General features: G+C 31.8%; 1 protein-coding gene across 8 annotated transcripts in view; it reads left to right on the top strand.

Annotated features, from left to right (window-relative positions):
• Nucleotides 1–19,726, top strand: part of LOC106679334 (myelin transcription factor 1) — a 263,237-nt gene that overhangs the window by 213,119 nt on the left and 30,392 nt on the right. For all 8 annotated transcript variants that reach the window (XM_024358819.2, XM_067046714.1, XM_067046716.1 and 5 more), the window contains exons 4-5: nt 1,726–1,772; nt 16,436–17,469. In XM_024358819.2, the coding sequence (XP_024214587.1) occupies nt 16,449–17,469 (1,021 nt within the window). In that variant the 5' untranslated portion in view covers nt 1,726–1,772; nt 16,436–16,448. The remainder of the gene's footprint in view (nt 1–1,725; nt 1,773–16,435; nt 17,470–19,726) is intronic.

Raw genomic sequence — 19,726 nt, 5'->3', positions numbered from 1 at the left:
CAATTAATGCATTTTTCGTTGCTGATTCCCGGGTAGTCGGCGTACTGTTCGTTGAAATCGTCTGTCTACGGAATAATGCATTTTTATCGTTGAGGGCACAGCTAATCTTAAACTGCAATTGAATGCCTTCAAGCCATTCAAATAACGTTCCGTTCTAGATTCTACGAAGCTTCGCATGAAATAGAATACGATAGTTCTGGATAATACCGTAATTAATGGAGTACGGCTATTTTAATATTCAGTAATTTATAGCACGTTCCAAACTCTTTTAAAAAACAATAGAGAAGGGAAACGCTTCATAACATTTTTAGCCAATAGCAGAGGAGATACAGGGGTTATCTATATAACGACATATACGGTGCATTAGTACAGTAGACGACCATAGAGAGTCCGACCATAGATACTCAATAGCCACTGAAGAAGTGCTGTGTATAGATTGGACGGAGCTGAGTATATGCTATTAGTGTCAGATTTAAGGGTCGTATAGGAGGGCTTTGTACTGGCTCAATGGTCAGCGAATCTTTGTGTTCTTGTAGTGCATCCCTTCCTGAGGGCACAATAGGATCTGCACAAAACCCGCAAGGTGATACAGAGCAACGCTATTAAGTTATTTAGTGTGGCATTGAGGTTTTTACGTGTTAGTTTGAAGTCTTAATTTTTTGTTCTAACGCAGTAATTTAAACCATTGGCTTCTTGTAGAAATTAATGAAACAGTTAGTCTTAATTATTTTACACGCTAATTTTAATTAGTTTTTAACGTTAAAACATAATACCAAAAGTAAACGGTTAATAATTTACATGATTTTATATCTTGTTGATACAGAAAGATAGGGATCCTCTGTAAAAATTAATTTACAGGTCTGTTCTGTAAATGCCAATCTGATCTGTACTGATTTTGGTTTTATCTATATTTCTTGCTTTTATATATTCAGCAACAATATAATAAGATTGTTAATTTAAAAGTGAATAAAATTTCTCTTCAAAATTTATTTTAATCTTCAATTATTATTTAATCAAAATTTTTCGGTAGTTCTTTTGTTGAAGATTCATTTGAAAAGCTATTATTCAGTCCAAAACGCATCACATTTTCTTTTAAAAAATGTCAAGTGGTCATGAACTTTTTCTGGTAGTGTATATCTGAAAAAATAAGTTCTTACAGTTGTTATTTTGAAAATAAACTTTCGATACTAGAAAATAAAATTAAAAAACTGGCAGACAGAGCCTTTGATATGTGCTAAGTTAATAGCTAAAGGAAATAAATGTTAAAAAATAATGATGCTAAACTTGTTTGCAACCAAGATATTCTTCCGCTAGACACTTTATTTAGAATTTAACTTAATTACGCTATTAAAAATATAATTGTTTGAACTAGTCTCTAGTTCAAACATGGATAGCAAGATACAAAATTTGTTCTCTAACATAAAATGATAGTTTAACAATAGTAAATTTTTAAAATTTAAATATTAAATACAATAGGAAGGTATAAACTATTAAGTTCCTGGTCTCTTATATAAATATAAATCTTATTTAACATACTATATAATTTATAATAAATTAATATTCAGTTCTCTAAGCAAACGTTTTATAAAATATTTCTAAATAAATATTTGGATAAAGCGTATACACATTTGTATTTTTTAATAGCTATAATTATAGCAGCTTTTTATGGTTAGAATATTTGAATTTCAGATTAAATTGACAATTATTTTTTTTGTTTGTTTTCAGGAAAAGCGTGGTAGTCAGAATACTCGAATTAAGACGGAAGATCAGGGGTGAGTTGTTTCTGTCAAATTTTATTACTTGACAATGAAACGGTACAATTTAGTAATATATTGTATTTTATAAAACTATATTAAATTTGTAGTTATTCGAAACTTATGTTTTCCTAGTAAAAGTAAGTAAAAGATTTTCTATTTTGTACTGTTTATATTGTTTATTTTACAAGCAAAGTAACAAGCCATTTTAATTAAATACGCTTCAGTATCGATACTCAGCATAAGAATCGATCAGTAAGAGCAAAGAAAGGAGATAGGGCTAAGTGATAAAGGGATGGAAGCACAAACAGGTTGAGTTGGGGGTGGGGGTGGAACTGCACCCCCTAGCCCATATTTTTCCTAGGGCTCCTGCTAATTTATATAGGATTTGTGCTCTTGGGTCTCCCGATAAATCAAAATAGAAACTTTTTGCTCCAATCCTATAGGGTACTACACAAATCTGAATATAATAATAATATGTTGTTGTTATAATGATAATACAATTCATGGCCTACACAAGTATCATTATTTTATCCTGCTATCATTATTCTATCAATAGTGACATATTAAAACTGAACAGATATCTTGAAACCGAGAGCCGTAAACTTAAATAATGTTGAAGCTATATATTTTCTTCACTATAAATTAAACATTATACATTATTTATACTATTAAAATTAAATAAAATGTTATAGTTCTCAGTATTAAATAAAATAGTATTATTTAACCTTCAAGTACTCACGTATGTGTCACAACTCCTTAATTCTAATGGTCAACAGACGGTATTTATTTATTTATTTTTTACATGAGAATTATATGAACATTTCAGTGTCTTACTTCACAGTGATACTTAGTACATTTCCACTAACTTATGAAAATAAAATTAAAGGTTCTCTCTTTTAGGAAATTTACAACTTTTTGATAAATTTTTATGACTGAACTGATTTAGAATTTATTCCTAAATCTGTTTAGTCAAACAATTAATTGAAAAATTGTAATTTTTCTAAAAGAGAAAACCTTTAATAGTATATTTTATAAAGGTAGTGGAAATTTAAGAAGCACCAGAGTTAAACAAGCCATCGATTTATTTATCTGTTATATCTCATTATTTATTTGTTGTTTCTTAAAAATTATAAATAAATAAAAAATGAATTGGTTAGGAAACTATCGAAAAGAACATAAAGTTTTAAAAGTGGGTGTGTAATTATTATAATGGTAGAATAACAGTAATTAATTGTTCATAGAATTCACTTCCATTTTATCATTTGAAGAAATACAAACTTTTTCTCTAGTTCATTTAAATCTGAATCTAACCTGTTATCTAAAGTTTTATTACTTTTTCTTCTTAAACTGATGTTAAATTCTGAAGGCAAAACAGCTTTGATTCATTATTTTTTGAAAATTAACCTCATTTTCAAAAAAATATATAGTCCTCATACAGAGTGTCTTCACTCTTCTATTGATTTTGTGTACTTCAACAAACACCTCTTACCCCATCTTTCAAGGGTGGCAGTTACTAGTAGCTATTTTTTTTACTGAATCTTTTTCCAAATAATTATTAACATTTTAAAAGATACAAGCCTAAAAGAATGTTCGAACTCTCATGAAAAAAAAATTCCTTTATTTTTTATACCTACTTACTTTTTTTTCTCAAATTCTAAACTATTATTTTCATATATAGAAATATACATATTTTTTTAGTAAAATAAATACTTTAAAAAATAAGACATTAAGATGATTAATTCCCTATAAATAATTATCTTAATTATATATACATATATATTAGTTATATTTTATGTGTTTTCGTGCGGAATTTAAAAATCATAATAAATTTTAAACCTGCAAAAAGTCATCAAGATAGGCTGGGGTGATATTGGTTGGGTATTTAACCCTATTTTAGTGCCATCATTTTAATGTGTCAGCCTCTACATTCGAACTCCCTGGAGTAAAGAGTAATTACACCAAGTTTTAAATCTCTAGCTAAATTACTTACAGAATAATTTATTTTTAAGAGTTTTTTGTCATACTGTGAGGGGGAGTATGAGGAGTATCGTAAAAATTATATTTTATTAAATAAATACTGCTTATTCGAATAACGAAATGTAGGGACTATTTGAGTTCTACTATTGATTTGAGTTGAAATCCTGTTCCTCTGTTCCTCTGCCACCAATTAATCTTTATTTATGCTCATTTTATGGGCCTTAGTGAGCTTGAAATCAAATTCGAATTTAGTGAGTTTAACTGTTAATTTTGATTTAATGTTTTACCATTGATACCAGAAAAATGAAAACATAATCATATAGTATAAGAAATTTAGTTATATAAAACTTTTAGAAGTATACCTCTGCTACTCTCAAGATATTTCATAAATTCTATACAGTGGAAGGAAGGATCTATACATGATAAAAACATCCTAGCTGGATATCTCCATAGCCGAACGAACAATAAATTTTCCTGACAAGGAACATTTTCCAAAGGTCTCTGGGTAGGCTAGGTGTAAGCTCCTGCTTATCGGAAAGTCTCCCCCCTGAGAAATAAATCCGTCATAGGGTCGATTAGAGAGTCGAGAGCCGAGTCGATAAATCTTGGCGGTTCCTATTCGATATATATCGAAGAGTCGAACCCTGGAGCTGGAGCTGGAAGCACTTCTTTACACAATGCTGGCCAAAAATTCAATTATAAACAGCAATAAATAGCGTGTGCTGGTCCCTTGGACAGCCACCGGCCCTGTCATCTTCCTCACTCCCTCGCTCCCTCTCACTCCCTTCCTCTCTCTCTCATTCCCACCCTCCTTCTTTCGCCCTCTCCTAACTCTCCTCAGGAGGAAATAAACCCAAAGGGAGATCTGATAATTAAAACGAACGATCTCTTTTGTATGTAAAGTAGCAAGAATCAGATCCTCACCTCTGGGGTCTTACCAACTATCAACTCTTGAATTTTCCTTTCCTGAACTAAGGGAAAATAAATATTCTTAGAATGGGTTGTAATCTACTCCTGCATTTTTTACGATTGCCTAAAAACATTAATGAAATATAAACAAGAGTACTTTTTAAATCTTACTGAAAATGCAAATGAAAACGTTTTTCTTTGATTTTTTTTTAATTTTCAGTACACTGATTTCGAAGATTTACATTTATGATATTTAATTACTATTAAATCATCATGGTGATTCAAATCAGGCTTCGGTTACGGTTAAACTTCTTTATTTTTACTATGTATCATTCATTGAGGGAGCGAGTTGGCATCGTGGTAAGGTGCGATGCTACTAACTCCAAGCCCCGGGTTTGAATCCAGCTGGTCAGAAAATTATTTTCTGTTACACTGTAGCCGTGTGTCAACCCTGTGTGTGGGAGCCCTCTTGGGGTCCACCCAACCCTCATAAATTGGATACCCTTAATTGGGTAAAAATCTGGCGGTCGAGAATGATTCTGACCAAATCACCTCCTAACACAACCGTTGGTCTGGTAACAGTACTTCCTTACAAAATACTGAACCCCTGACTCTTCATGGGTTTTAGTGGTACAGATTTTTTTAATTCTTCATCACTATCCTTAGCTGCGTAGATATAAAATGCCATCTATCAATATAAATGCAATTTTTGTTTCTAACAAAACTAATGTTTATTTTTGTCAATATATTATAAACAATAATAGTGATAATATAGTCTATAGAACGAACTTAGACTCGCTGCCCACAGATACACAAAACTTTGCCACTAAATCAAGATCCTAATCTCTTCTTGAATAAGTTTCCGTCGCATCTTTAAGTTCTGATAGAACATGTAGTCCTCAGATCTACATCGTAGGTTCTTCTATTGACTCCTTTGGATGCACCCACAAAATAAGTTTACATATTTCGGTAAAACTAATAAACACAAAAATAATAGCGAGTCTATATATTTTTTTTTTCTGTTATTGAGTTTTGTCTAAATGTGAACAATTTAGATACAATAGTTAAAATATTTGGCTTTGTCAAAAGTATATTTCTTTCATTCATAATAGTTTGCTTCAAATTAAGTGAATGTTTTTCTTTTCCCGAAGAAAAGTGGGTAAAAAAATAAGCATAAATAATTAATAAATAAAAAAAAAGTAAAAAATATAGCAATATATATATTTATGTTTTTTTATGAAAATATAAAGTTACAATATGTCAATAAGAAAATGTACTCAACTAGTAAACTGAATTTATACATTTATTCTAAAATTTACTGAACGAAGTTTGTTTTTAAACCCCAATCTTCAAAATTTTAAGTGATTGTGAAATGAACAAATATTATTCAAAATATATATATTACGAACGTATTAAAACAGAATATCACTATTCAAATGGTATATTTATTAGAGGGACAAACATGAACTGATTTAAGTATCACTAAAAGAATAAAATTTTGGGATTTTAATTTATAATTTTTAAAGGCGTTGAATTCCAGGTTTTATTTTAATTGATGAATTTATTTTAGTTGTTTAGTTTATTAATTTATTTTAATTGAGTTTATAAGTTAATGTTTATTTTTCAAAAGTAATAAATTTATTTGGCCACATTATTAAATTCATATAATGTTATTAACTTATGAAAAACATGCTAAAAGAAAAAGAAATATATTTTTTCCAGTCTATTTTCATAATTTATATACACAAAATATGTGTGAATATAAAGAATACTAATGGATTTTTTAATGTCCCTGAAAAAGCCCTCATTATTATAAGTGACTTCAAAAACTTTTCTTCTCACTTAAAATCTTGACGTTCAACGAGTCAAAACTTTCTAATTTTTGGAAGACTTATTTGTATTTAAATGAAAAATAAAGAGATTTTGAAAAAAAAAAAAAAGACTTTTCTCAAATATATTACATATGATATGTATGTATGTATTTGTTTTGTTTATAATAATATAAGGATCAGTGAAAAAAAAAAGTTTTGAAGATGTGCATTAATAAATCAAGTATGTTTATGTTAGACAGACACAAATTCTATGAATATGAATAGTGCAATAGGGATGATTGTTTTTAAAAAATGCATGTTCTGTAGAAAATATGAATCGTAAGTTAGTAAATTAATAATCGTTATTCTGCGAAAAAAAAATGTAGAGCTGAAAAAAGTGAGGGATCAGGACATTTCAGATGATACGATTTATTGGTGTCGTAAAATCCTGTTTACCCCATTTTTCTCTTCGTGTCGACTACATATCTCCAAGGCGTGAGGTTATAAAGAAATAAAATTAATAAGAAAACAATGGAAAAAGCACGACATTACTTTAGAGAAGAAAAGAAACAAACAAAAAAAAAGGAAGAAAAAAAAGGAGCTAAGATCAGGAAGCAGTAAGAGAAGAAAAAAAGGCTATAAAGGAAGACTTAGTGGATGGAGGGTAGTGGTCCCCAGGGGTGGAGTTAGACAATTAAAAATAAAATCTCGCCCCCCCTCCCTCAGCCCGTACACGACATTCCAATTTCCAGGACCCTCCGGGCCACGGCCCAAATGGTAATTAATGCATTAATTTTTAGGGGTCTTTCAAGGATCATCCATTCATCCTCAGTCCTCTGCCTTTTAATTTGTGTTTCCTCCGTCAGGGTCGAGCCGGACAAGGATATACGATCTGGGGGCCCTTTTTTCACACCTCTCATGCCGTAGGGCTTTATTGATATTGTTAACAGTCCTTCTGTGGATTTAACAATCCACTAACGGCCCACTATTGATTTTTAATAAGTTTCTTTATTTCAATATTTATATGTACGTCAATGACTAAAAGAAAGAGGTATCTATAATTTCTCCGAAGAAATTCTTTAATTCAATTAGTGATTCATTGATTTGCTCTGCCAAATGTTTCATTCTAAGTTTTGTCTTCTTTCTTCTCATGAAACGGACAATATCATTTTAACTGTAAATAAAATATATTTTCAAAATGTAAACTCTTACAAAATTCCTCCTTTCACCATTTACACCATTCTTGGTGATGCTGTTATTTAAGGTGAAAAATCCGTCATCTGAGATTTGATCTTTTGGACGCTTTTCGGTCTTGAAATGCTCTGATTACTTCTACCAATCAAAATCTTTGAAGTTTTATATTTTCAATTTGTTGAAGAATTTAGTTTAAAGTGACTATTACGAGCTAAATACCAAAGTTTGATATAACACCAATATTTGTTTGTAGAACGAAAAATAATTAACTAATATTGACTTTACTTTAATTCCTCTATTCTGTAAGTTCGCAATAACTAGTAGAACATATTCAATTAAGACGAAAATGGTTTAAGATTATGAACAAAAAAGTCATGACCTTATTTTTCCCATATTCGTTGACTTGCCTCAAATTCGGTATTCAATATTTTCTTAATTAAAAACAATATTACATATACCAGCAAACGAATTGGCATTGTATCAGAAAAGATAGTTGAAGAACATTACATTTTACAAAAGGAGTTTCGACCCTCATGACTTTTAATTTAGTTTGTATTTTCCAAGAAACACATCATTTCGAAATTGTATCTACTTATTAAATTTACTTAACATCGTTGATGTATCTATTATTTTAAAATTTAAATATTTTATCAATTAAACACTGCTAAATGAAAGCTATCTGAACATTAACTAAGGTGTGCCCCAAGACACTGTCCTCAGCCCCCTCCCATCATGTATGTACCGCTCTGGCGAGAAGACCCCCTCACGCTCACAGCTGACGGAGTGCTCAGCTCTAATGAGAGCTTAGCCTAAGTCCGGGGTTGGCTGACAGAGTGCGCTAATAGCGGCGATAACTCACACACGTTAGGGAGGCCCCCTCTTACCAGCCTCGCCGAGTGTAGATCGTCCTCGAAGCCTTCTTGAAAGCAGTCATTATTACCTGAAGAGTTATATATTTCTGTTAATAATTCGGTTGTTATGATACGACATAGCTATGGGAATGTATTGTCCTGGAGGTGAGTTACAATAAATATTTTAGTTTACATTTTTGTGTGTAAAAAAATTGTTTTTCATCAAATATTTTGTTATTTTGAATCTGGTTAAATTAAAAAAAAAATGTATTTATAATTAAAAAGTTCGCTTTATATTTTGCTTTGAAATGGTATTTATTACATTATTAATTCGATCAGTGACATCACAGTCGGAAAAATATTTATGAAACACATTTGTACTTATTGGGATGTATGTTGCAATATGAAATGAACGTAAGCATTTTTTTTAAATGGTGACTATACAAATAATTTACAATACGTATTCTAAGGTCACAGTGAAACATTTAAGTTGTTCTGAGATTCTCAGCAAGGCAAAACATGGAAGCACTTACCACAGGTGAGCTAAGGATAAACACTATTCCTATAACAAGTCAAGTTAGGTTATTGTTAGACCCACAAAGTTTCTGCTTTTGTCCATTATAGCAGTAATCTTTTCTGCGATATTTTATTAAATTACTCATTATTTAGTTTTAAAGCGGCAAATTAGTTTTAAAGGCGGAGTTCATTCTTCAAAACCAAGTCTCTTTAATTGCAAACAGATAAAGAAGTTTTACTATAAGTAAGATAATGTCAAAGTGATTCAAAACAAAATTTTAACACATACATTACCAAGTAGATCGTATTGGTTTACAAGAATCTCATTCTAAGACTACAAAACAAAATAGTATATCCATAGTAAAACGTCTTTTGTTATTAATTCTCAGAGAATTTCAAAATTTAGCGCTTATAAGTCCGGAATTTGCCTATCTGGGCCCTGTTTGATAATAAAGTACAAATTAATATTATTAGTCTTGTAGATTTATCTTAATTACAATTACACAGACTTGTACAATAGTAAGTTGTACTTTAGTATTTTTTAATTCCTGTAATATCACTAATAGACATCCGTATCATGGAAAAAATAAGTATTAGTATTATTACCACACTAGTTTCTACACTTGTACTATGAACTAATACTATTAGCTTTCATTATGAAACAGGGCCCTGGACGTATTTAAGCAACAAGTCAATCATTATTGTAATGAAAACCTAATCTATCGTAAAGTGATTTCATATTATGAGGAATTATAACCTGAAAAGTGTGTGTATTAGTTTCAGAGGTAATCTTTAAAAAATATTTAATTTTCAACAACATACGTCATATGTATCTATTTATATGATTATGACACAAAAAAATTTTTTTTTACTTTAATTTTTATTCAAAGAAATCATGTTCGTAATTTATATTATGTCATTTATAGAATATCAATTAAAGTTAAGTTATAAAGTTTTATGTGCTTGATTTAATTTCAAAACTAAAAAAATTCAATATTCCCAGGCTATTATAGATTTGTAGCCATTAAAAATGTTGTAAGGAAAAAAGTTTTTAAACGGTTTCGCAAGAAAGATTATGCAACTTCCTTGAACTAACTTTCTTGAACTTGAAAGTTCTACTTTTTATTAATTCTTCGGAACTAAGCCGGAAGTTCTGAACTAGATGTTTTTCACCCTAATCAGTACACAATTGATTTTTATTGCGCTTGATTGTTATTCGATGAAGTGAATGAAATTAATGTTTTTTAAATTTTTTTTTTTAAATTTAATTATTGATCTGTTTTCGTTCATTCATTAATTATTTATCAAGATTTCGTGGACAGAGTTTATTCACTTCAGTTACATATCAAATATAGGTTTTCTTCTAATTCAATGTGAAACTCTGTAAAAATAGTTTAATTTTTTATTATTATAATTTTTATTAACTTCTTAATTTTAAAACAAACCATGGTTTTAAGAGATTATAAGAAATAAAATATATTTTCTATAAATAATTAATTATTATCAGTTAGATAGGACAAAAAAAATTCCCTTTTTCTGAAAAAAAAAACAACTGAGTAGCTCTCACCTTTAGTAACAATTACTGCTCGAAAGGACCGCCTTTACTTGACTTAACGGTACAAGAATCCAGTGATTAATTTCCTTTTTTTAGTATTTGTTTTTATGACCTAAAAGTGCATAATGTTTTTCATTCGTAATTAATGTGTTTTAATCATTTATTTCTCTCAAAATTTATTTGTTCTTTACACAAACATATTTTCTATATTATTTTTGATGTCTAGTGTAAGGAGGAACTCCAATCCTTTAAGCTTCTTCCTCCACCCTTAGAAAAGGATACCAGATTCTAGATGACCCAGTGTGTTTTCTTAATGCTAATAGATTTTTTTTAAAAGTTATCTCAAAACCTGAATTTGGAAAAATTGTTTTCTTTTTTTTTTTAACCAAAATTTTGTTGAATGGAGCTACCTCTTAATTACCGCAGACCCATAAAGCGTATTTTAGCTTGTGTTTCTTTTTTTAGAATTCCTTGTTATTTAACGTCAAAATATTTTATTGTTATTCTTATTATGAGTAATAGTTTAATTTTCGCGTTATACTCGTATCTCTTGTAACTAAGATATTTTTATTAATTAAAAACAATAGGTAAATCAGATCGCCAACTGCGAATTAATTACTTACTAAAAATCATTTATTCAGAGGACATTTTCGTCGTCGTAGTAGAATTCGATTCTGACATTTATTTGAATGATAGGCCTTTGTATTAGTATCCAAAGTATTAGGAAGCATACTTTAATACATTCAGCGAAGTATTAAGTATCTGTATCTGAGTATATAATTTTCAGCTAATAAAATAAATTACGCTGGGAAGAATCCTGAGAGTGGCTCCAAGAAGCCGAAACGTCAACTTTGATGTGAAATAGTAATAAACCTATTAACCTGAGTGGCGATTTTTTTCATAAATAAATAATAGGCATCGCAATTCGACGATAGAAGAAAAACTATTTTTAATTTACCATTTATCCTTTACCATACTTTACTTTTAATATGCTTTTGAAATTGGCTTCATATTGGTGTCAATTGCCCATAAAAACTGCACTATTACCCTCGGACTTGGTCATTACATCACCTCAGGACACAATATCAAGAGCTAATTGACTATCAAAACATCCCCTCCCCATCTTACTTACCGTCCCTATAAAACTCTCGTGAATGTCATTTCGTAGGAGCAGGTGGGAGGTTGTTATAATGAAGTCATAAAAGGAGTTATTTTTCCTCGACTGGAACTTACCCCCAGGAGTTCGGGTCGGGTCTGGGCGGGACGGCCTGCTGCGGACAGCTCCCTCTGTTAATGAAGACGAGAACTATCAGCCTGGAATTAGATAAAGCTCTCCCCTACCATCCCGTCCGCTAACTTTAAAAAAAAAACTCCTAAACTCCTCTCGGTATCTAGCAATAGCAGGCGTTAGGTGTTAGCCCTCAACTTCTTTCCAGAAGTGTGGTCCGTCCGATATGTGATTACCTGTGGTCTCAACGATTATTTTTTACTCTATTTCCTCAGTACAGTAAATGAAATATTCCTTTTACTTGTAAGAAATATGTTCTGGAATGTTCTTCGAAAATTAAGCTCTTGAGACCACAAATGATGAAAGATGGGGGAAGTATAGAAGTGGGACGTGAGGTATAGAATAAAGTATTGAAGGATGGACAATTAACATCTACATGCTTTCAAAAAGAATATTCACTTATTTTTAAAATATAATGATTAATTCATAGGAATAATAAAAAATAAACGTCTTCCCTCTAGAAGAAGTTATTTAGCAGTAACAAATCAGTTGCCCCAATAAGTAGAATTAATCCCACCCCAATATCTGGCCCAACGTGGCCCCAGAAGGGACTGCTTTTTGCCCTCTTAACAAACCTGCTTAAATAATTTATCGAACGCCCTCCCTTTCAGACTGTAGGAAAAACAAGAGGTCGTTCTAATCTGTTCTTGCCGACGACTGTAGATTATTTGTTTTATGTTAACTGTTTCCTATACGGTAACGTTAAAGGGGAATAGAGGCTTAGCGTTTCCCGTTAAATATTCAGAACAGATGCTTAGACGGCTAGTAGAGTAGGGGATGTGTATGCGTGTCTGCTCCGGGGACCTTATCGAAGTCCTGACATTAAGTCCTTTCTTTATGTGGCCCCTGCTTAGCGCTGAGTGTAGGGGTGCCAAAGCAGGTGCCATCGCAGCATTTCTTTGGGCAGTTATGTCTGTTGGTGGCTTGAAGATAATTGGAAAATACTGTGTCTACTACAGAAGAAATGAAACAACAAAAAAACTCTTAGGGGAGTTTTGTTTAATACTTTATAGAATAGAATATCTTCTACTTGAATTCTAAAACCTTTGTATAAACCATATTTCTTCAGGAAGTTTTAGGATTAGCGTTGCGATATGTCCATGTGTTGTATATACTCATTCTTACTGAAAATTAAAGTTGTTATGTTTTCAAAACATTTTATTAAATTAATCAATCCGACTATTTTTAGAATGTTTGGATCTTTTACAACTTAAGCACCGCCGAGAGCTTATCTCGAACAAGACATCCCTAACTATATAGAAAAATATAAATTTTAAAAAATAATGAAATAAAATAAATAGATAAAAATAATAATTCTTGAAAGGGAGAAAAGAAAAGTTAATAGCGAAAACAACGACATTCGTAGACCTAACAAAACAAAAAATTAGCCTCTATTGGGGATAAAAAAAAAAAAGTTAATTTTATAAAATGACGAAGAGAAAAAAAAATAGAAGTAATGTCAATAATAGAGTTGATAAATATGAAATTTATTACAGGGTTTCCTGCAGCAGTCTTCGGGTTGAGGCTGGATTTCCTAAGTTGTAAGTCACTTCCTGCTTCGGTAACTGGGCTTTGATAACTTCATAAACCGTTCATTGATGTAATCTTCTGTTGATACCATTTGTAATCCCCGATGCAATTGGATATTTCTTACAAACAAAGGAGTATCCACTGCGGATGCCGCTCCCTAGTCTTCGCAGCCATACATCGGCAGTGGCCTGAGTATTGTTTTAAAAATAAGTTGTTTCTGGTTTTAATTTGGATTTTCTGTTTAGGATAGGATATAGCATTGCTCTAACCTTCCGTAGGTTTGAGTTAGTTTGATATTGATAAAAAAAAAAAAAAAAAGGAGAATAGTATTCACTGAACCCAACCAAACACTATAAAACATCTTCCGGTCACAAATCCTAAATTACACTGTTTTTTCCATTTGTATGAATAGGAACCTATAGCTGCATTTCATTGATAGTGATACTACTCAAAAAATAAACTTTATTTATTTTTATTTTTTGTAACAATTAAAATCAAGCTATGACAATGACATGGATAATTCACAAGAACCTGTATAGGTTTCTTGTTGGTTTGTTTGTTTGTTTGTTCTTCCTATAAATGAATATATTTACTTTCGAGCAACCCCTCCCTTGGCTCAACCGATGAACCAATTACCGAAAGCTCTGCTAAAAGAAAAGCGATCGGACGACGGGCCTGACGTGGCTCACACCAGGGCTACTAATTAAAACAAGACTTAACGAGTTGAACAGCACGAGAGCTCCGGTGCCTGGTACCGGCTCCGGGGATGTGGGACTGCTCCAGGAAATGTGAATAACTTTTGTTAACCTCTCTCATTGTTTCTTGTCATGGAAACTTTTCCTCGATTTTCCTAACGCACCCTTATCTCATTCCTTCATTTCCTCTCGCAGGACCGCCCTGACAAGTATATTTCCTGTTAGGTTAGTGCATTGATCGATTCTGGAAACGATTATAATCATATTTACTAAACGTGGCATATCGGCCGAATTTATAAAATAGCAGCAACTGTTTTATTTAATTTTAATTTTCCTCACATAAACAGTTCATGCTGCCTTAAGAAACTATACCTAGGTTGCTGATAGTGTAATTAAAAAAAAAAAGATTGTTACACTTCTACTAGTTTATTTTCAAATTGACAATAGTTATACCGAAATGAAAAAGTAATAAATAAATCAAGTATGCTTGAGAGTAGTAATAAAATATGTTTCTAATTTTACTAATATTGGTAGGTTACCGGGCTGTTATATGCTGAATGTATAACGGATTAAAAATTGATTCGAAAGAAATTTTTTTCTGGACATTTTATTTAGGGAAAAAAAGCAATATATCTCTCTTTTGTATCTCCTTGTTAGGTGCCAACATCATCAAATTTATTTTAAGTTGTTTTTTCTAAAAAAAAAAAATAAGAAAAAAAAGGTTTTAATAATATCCTAAAATTTTCAAAAACACTATTTATCTTTGAAAATAAATATGAAATTTCAGTTTTGAATAACTTTACGTTTTTGAGTTAGTCTGATACGAGTTAGGCTGACACACACACGACCTTTTTGCAAGATTACGTTATTTGGCAACCTGTATTTTGGTTGAAAATTTAGATTCTTTAAATTTATAAGGATCTCCATACTTCCCCAAACTCTATATTTCATATATATAAAAAAAGTAAAAAATTCTATAAAATGAATATCATTATAGACACTTTTACAAAAACTTTTAATATAATAAAAGTTCAAAAACTTTGGATACACATTATTACATAGCGATATGTCCTTCCCTATTCATAAAACTGTATAAATTAAAATCTCAGGAGAGGAATGCTTTTAAACTATTCAGTTTATTATTATTGTTTTTGATTGTGCACTATTTGTGAACTAATAATATTTCATTCTAATACACCCAACTGGCAAGTGATTTTGTGTTTGTATTTTAATTTATTCTTTCAAATAATTAATTACCTTAATTTATTTTTTATTGCTATACTTAATCTTGTATTTAAATCGATATTAAAATATTCTTTCGAAGTGAATCGAATCTTAGTTGCTCACATATTTTTTTTTTTTTTTTAATCAAGTCCAAAAATTAAACTACTGCATCACAAAAGAGCTTCATTTTAGTATTTAAACTTATATTCTTTATACGTGTTCATAAATGCAGGATTCCTTCTATAATTCTTTTCACAAATATTTATAGTTCTTCCTCGCATGTTAGATATGTTGCCCAACACAGACCAACACAGTTAAGTTACACCGTCGCTGCTCGGGGAAATGAGACAATTCGGTTGATGTAAAAAATTCAGCAGTAGACGGCGGGCTGACTGATTGCCCAACATTAGCGGGGATGGAAGCGGACTTTTTCAGCTACAAGACGGATGATGGGCAACTTGTAACACTGTTACTGCTCCCAGCCATAATCTTACCTTTTATTGTACCATAATTTGTGAGGTGTCCCTCCTTCCCTCCACCTTCTTCACAAGATTAAAGCCACGCACTCAAGGCTACTGTCTTCGTTTTTCTTTTCTGACTGGATCTCATTAATTCCCACTAGACAAAGATACAAAGAGATCACCTGCATTTTCTATTTTCGAATTTTTACAAAGTATAATATTACTATGTAAAGTTGCGTAGGTATTAAAATAACATTGAATAAAACTTGATTTATATGGAAAAAACATTTATTTTTTACTATTAAAGTAAAAACATTATACCAACTTCTTTTATGGGAAAAATAGTCATCTATTGGCTGAAAATTAGTTTTATGATGTTTCAGTTTTTATTGATATAATGATTTGTTCTCCAAACTTGACATTCTTACTGTGTGTTCTTTTTCTAGCAGCCTAAAGTAATGAATTCTTCCATGTAATATATATTTTACTTTTGTCTTCAATTCGAAACAGAAGCAAAAACTGTATAGAAAAGGCCATAATTATTCTTCCTGTCAAGTACTTTTGATTATTTCATATTTGATGTCTAAGATATTCATGTGAATGAAAGAATTACTAGAGAGCTACTTACATAGACTGCCTACTAAAGGAAGCTTGTTCTGTGTTTCAGGGTCGGCGGGGGGATGGTGGGCGGAAACCGGAAAGAGGGGAAGCCCAAGATAGCCGATCTCCTGAACAAGAAACTAAATCGGAAGGAAGAAGAGGACTCAGCAGGGAAACGGAGGAGGAAGAAAGACGAGGAATCCGAAATGGAGGATTCGCAGAGAACTCTGCCGCAGAAGAAGAGGACGTTGATGGTATCCCCATCTCGGAGCCCGGCGAGAAAAGCTGCGAAACAGGAAGAACAAGATGACGAAACATTAATAAGGGAAACCGAAGCAGCTCTTAAGTCATTATCTGGAAGCTGGCCTGCAAGGGACAACTTCCGGGAGCAGGATGAGAGTCCTGCATTCGAAAATCTTTTCGAAGAAAAGAAAAAATCCACTTTAGACGGTGGTATCAAAGATGTGATCACCTTAAGGGGTTCACAAAAGACAGACATCAATAAAAATCCCATTGTCAAGGAAGAACCGGAAGAGAAAAAGGTCGATAAAAATGAATTAGAGAACCTTTTAAAAATCGAGAACGAATGCGCCTCTATACAGTCAACGGTTGGAAAAGTGAAGCAGGAAGGGAAGTACACAAGGTATGAACCCGATTTCAACGAATTAGTGGACGACTCTTCGAATGAACTGGAAATAGACATGTCAGACCCGGGAGCGGAAGACGAGAAGAAGAAAAAGGAAGATAAGGAAGACAAAAAGTTCGTTTCTGCCTTCAAGCCTATCGAAAAGGAGAAAATAATGGACACTTTTGGACCATATCCTGCCGGAGCCACCTTCGTTGGATATCCTGGTCTACCACCGCCGCCGCGGGTGGAGGAGAAGAGGATCAAGGAGGAACCTGAAGTGGTTACGAGCACGAAGCGGACCGACAGCCCTGGCAGCAAGCAGTACACCATCCTCCAGCCTGCTGGAGCCGGGAGCAGGGCTGCCACTGTGGTCCAGGACGTGGCCAGGGAGGGAGTGGTCAGTGTGCCCGCGGTCTCTAGCAGTGTGTCCCCACCCAAGGAGCGGCCTCTGTCCCCCAGCAGCATCGGAAAAGGTAACTAAGTGTCCTCTAACCTTTATGTATTGTCATTGTTTAGGCTAATTTTTCTACTTTTACTACTATACTCATTTATTTTATCTAATTTTGTATCCAAAAATTACATCACAGATAATCCATAAATGATCCATCCGAAAATAACTTAATCATGAGTACAGAAAATTCATTTCACAAGTCGAACTATAATCATTTGAAAGTTGAAATTAGTATCTCCTTTTTAATGAATTAACTAATTCATGTTATAAATATTTTTTAAAAAAACTCTAAATACACAGTTTATCAAGATAATTAAAAAAAAATGAAAGAAGGGCATTATTACGTTGTATACCTTCAATCCATTTATTTTATTGAATTAACTTTTAATGTAAATTTTTAAAAGTCTTTCCAGTTTAATATTTTACTTTAATAGTCTTACTTTTTTTTTCTCATTTTTGTATTATTTACTAAAGATTTATTTAATATGTTTGCTTTCGGTATATAAGATAGAGAACTGTAATTACCAAAGATGCTTTGTTAAATAAAAACTTTTATTTAACTGCAAACTTGCAGTAGGGGGATGTAATGTTTGGGTTCGGTTTTGAAGAGAGGGTTTGGTGACACCGCAAGGGAGACTCCACCACAACGCCGCGGGCTACGCGCGCTGTAAATATTGTTAGGGTTGTATTGTTCTGCGAGCTTTTGTTACTCAACACGTGTATATGAATTTTGGAAAGGTATCGATACACGTGTGTGCCACAGACCTTTGGTTTTGTTGCCCAATTCGTTTGCCGTGGTTTGAGGTAGCCATTCTGCGTTCTGTGGACACTGCCCTTCAGAGCTTTAGGTGTTGACAGGTTTTAGAAATCATAGCAAGAGTAAAACGACCGTGATCAATTTCCTCGTTCATTCAGTGATAAACAAATGATAACGGTATTTTCCATTAATTGACAATTTATGAGTCAAATTATTTGAAAATTGTAATATTAGTTATTTATGCATGTGAGTATATAGACATATTTTTGTGCATATAAAAAAAAAAAAAGAAAGAAAAATTGCAGAACTTATCTTCTCGTTAAGCACAATTTACGCACTCTCTTCTGAACGATCTTAGTCACAAAAATAGTTCTAAAAATAAAAAATCTTCAAGGATTCTATATAATAAAAATAGGACTAATTCTAAAAATAGTTGAAAAATATTTGTTACATTTAAATTTTTGGAAAAATTTGAACATTTAAACAGTGTAAATAAAATAATACAATACAAGCATTAACAAAGGAAAATACCTTAAGATACAGACATTCGAATAATTCTTTTGGACAGTTAAATAAACACAAGATGGACACATATACACAATATTAGTGATGCAATACTAGATTATTTCCGAAAACACTCAAAAAACCATTGCAAAAGTAGCAAAACTTTAATTTAAAAACTAAATTAGTTTAACAAATAAGAAATACACAAAAGAAATTTTAAAAAAATTTACAAAATAATTATTATCCATAAACGAAATAAAGTTGAATATAAACAACATTTGAAGGGGTATGTTTAATATCTAATGGCATTAATTGTAAGTTGTTTGTTACTATAGAAACAATGGAAAAAGGTATGCAAATTATCCATAATAAAAAATTAGTAGTGAAAAGAAAATTTGGCCATTTTTCGAAACTGTTTAACACTTTGTAGCTGTTAAAATTGACTCCTGAAGATGGTCAGACTGTCCAAAACGTCAACAGGGTCATTTTATTGATAAAATCTAGCATGGACGTAAAAAAAGCTAGTTAATTTCCGAGATGGAAAAAAAGCAAAAAATTACATTGACCGCATACAAATAACTAACCACAAAAGACATATGTATTCTTTTAAGTTTTGAAAATAAAAACGTCTCAGTTATATTTTAAAATAACATGGACTGAGCTCGTAACGGCGACTGACAGTAACTGCTTGTGATTCAGACAACGGAGGATATCCTCGCCAAAGCAGAGGGATGGATCGGAACAAATAAGAAAAGAGAAGAGGGACATTTTCATAATTACATTAGTCACTCAGACCCGAAATTAACATTACCTTCGTCCTCTTGTTCTTCGTTAGCAGCCACGTACTCTCTACCCTTTCTTCTTGATTAGAGGGATGTCACTCTGTGAGCATTAAAATACCAGCTGGTGATAGAGCAGTTCCACTTGTAGGTCAAAATATGTTTCGAATAACGGAATATCTTTTAGAATGAAAAGTGAAAAATTATTTCTTTATGGAAAAAGTGCAATAAACATATTG

This window comes from Halyomorpha halys, unplaced genomic scaffold, assembly GCF_000696795.3.
Source record: "Halyomorpha halys isolate HHAL.00 unplaced genomic scaffold, Hhal_1.1 Scaffold194.1, whole genome shotgun sequence".
NCBI classification, from domain to species: Eukaryota; Metazoa; Arthropoda; class Insecta; order Hemiptera; family Pentatomidae; genus Halyomorpha; species Halyomorpha halys.
Note: the sequence above shows the minus strand (reverse complement) of the source record. Positions and strands in the feature narration are given on the sequence as shown.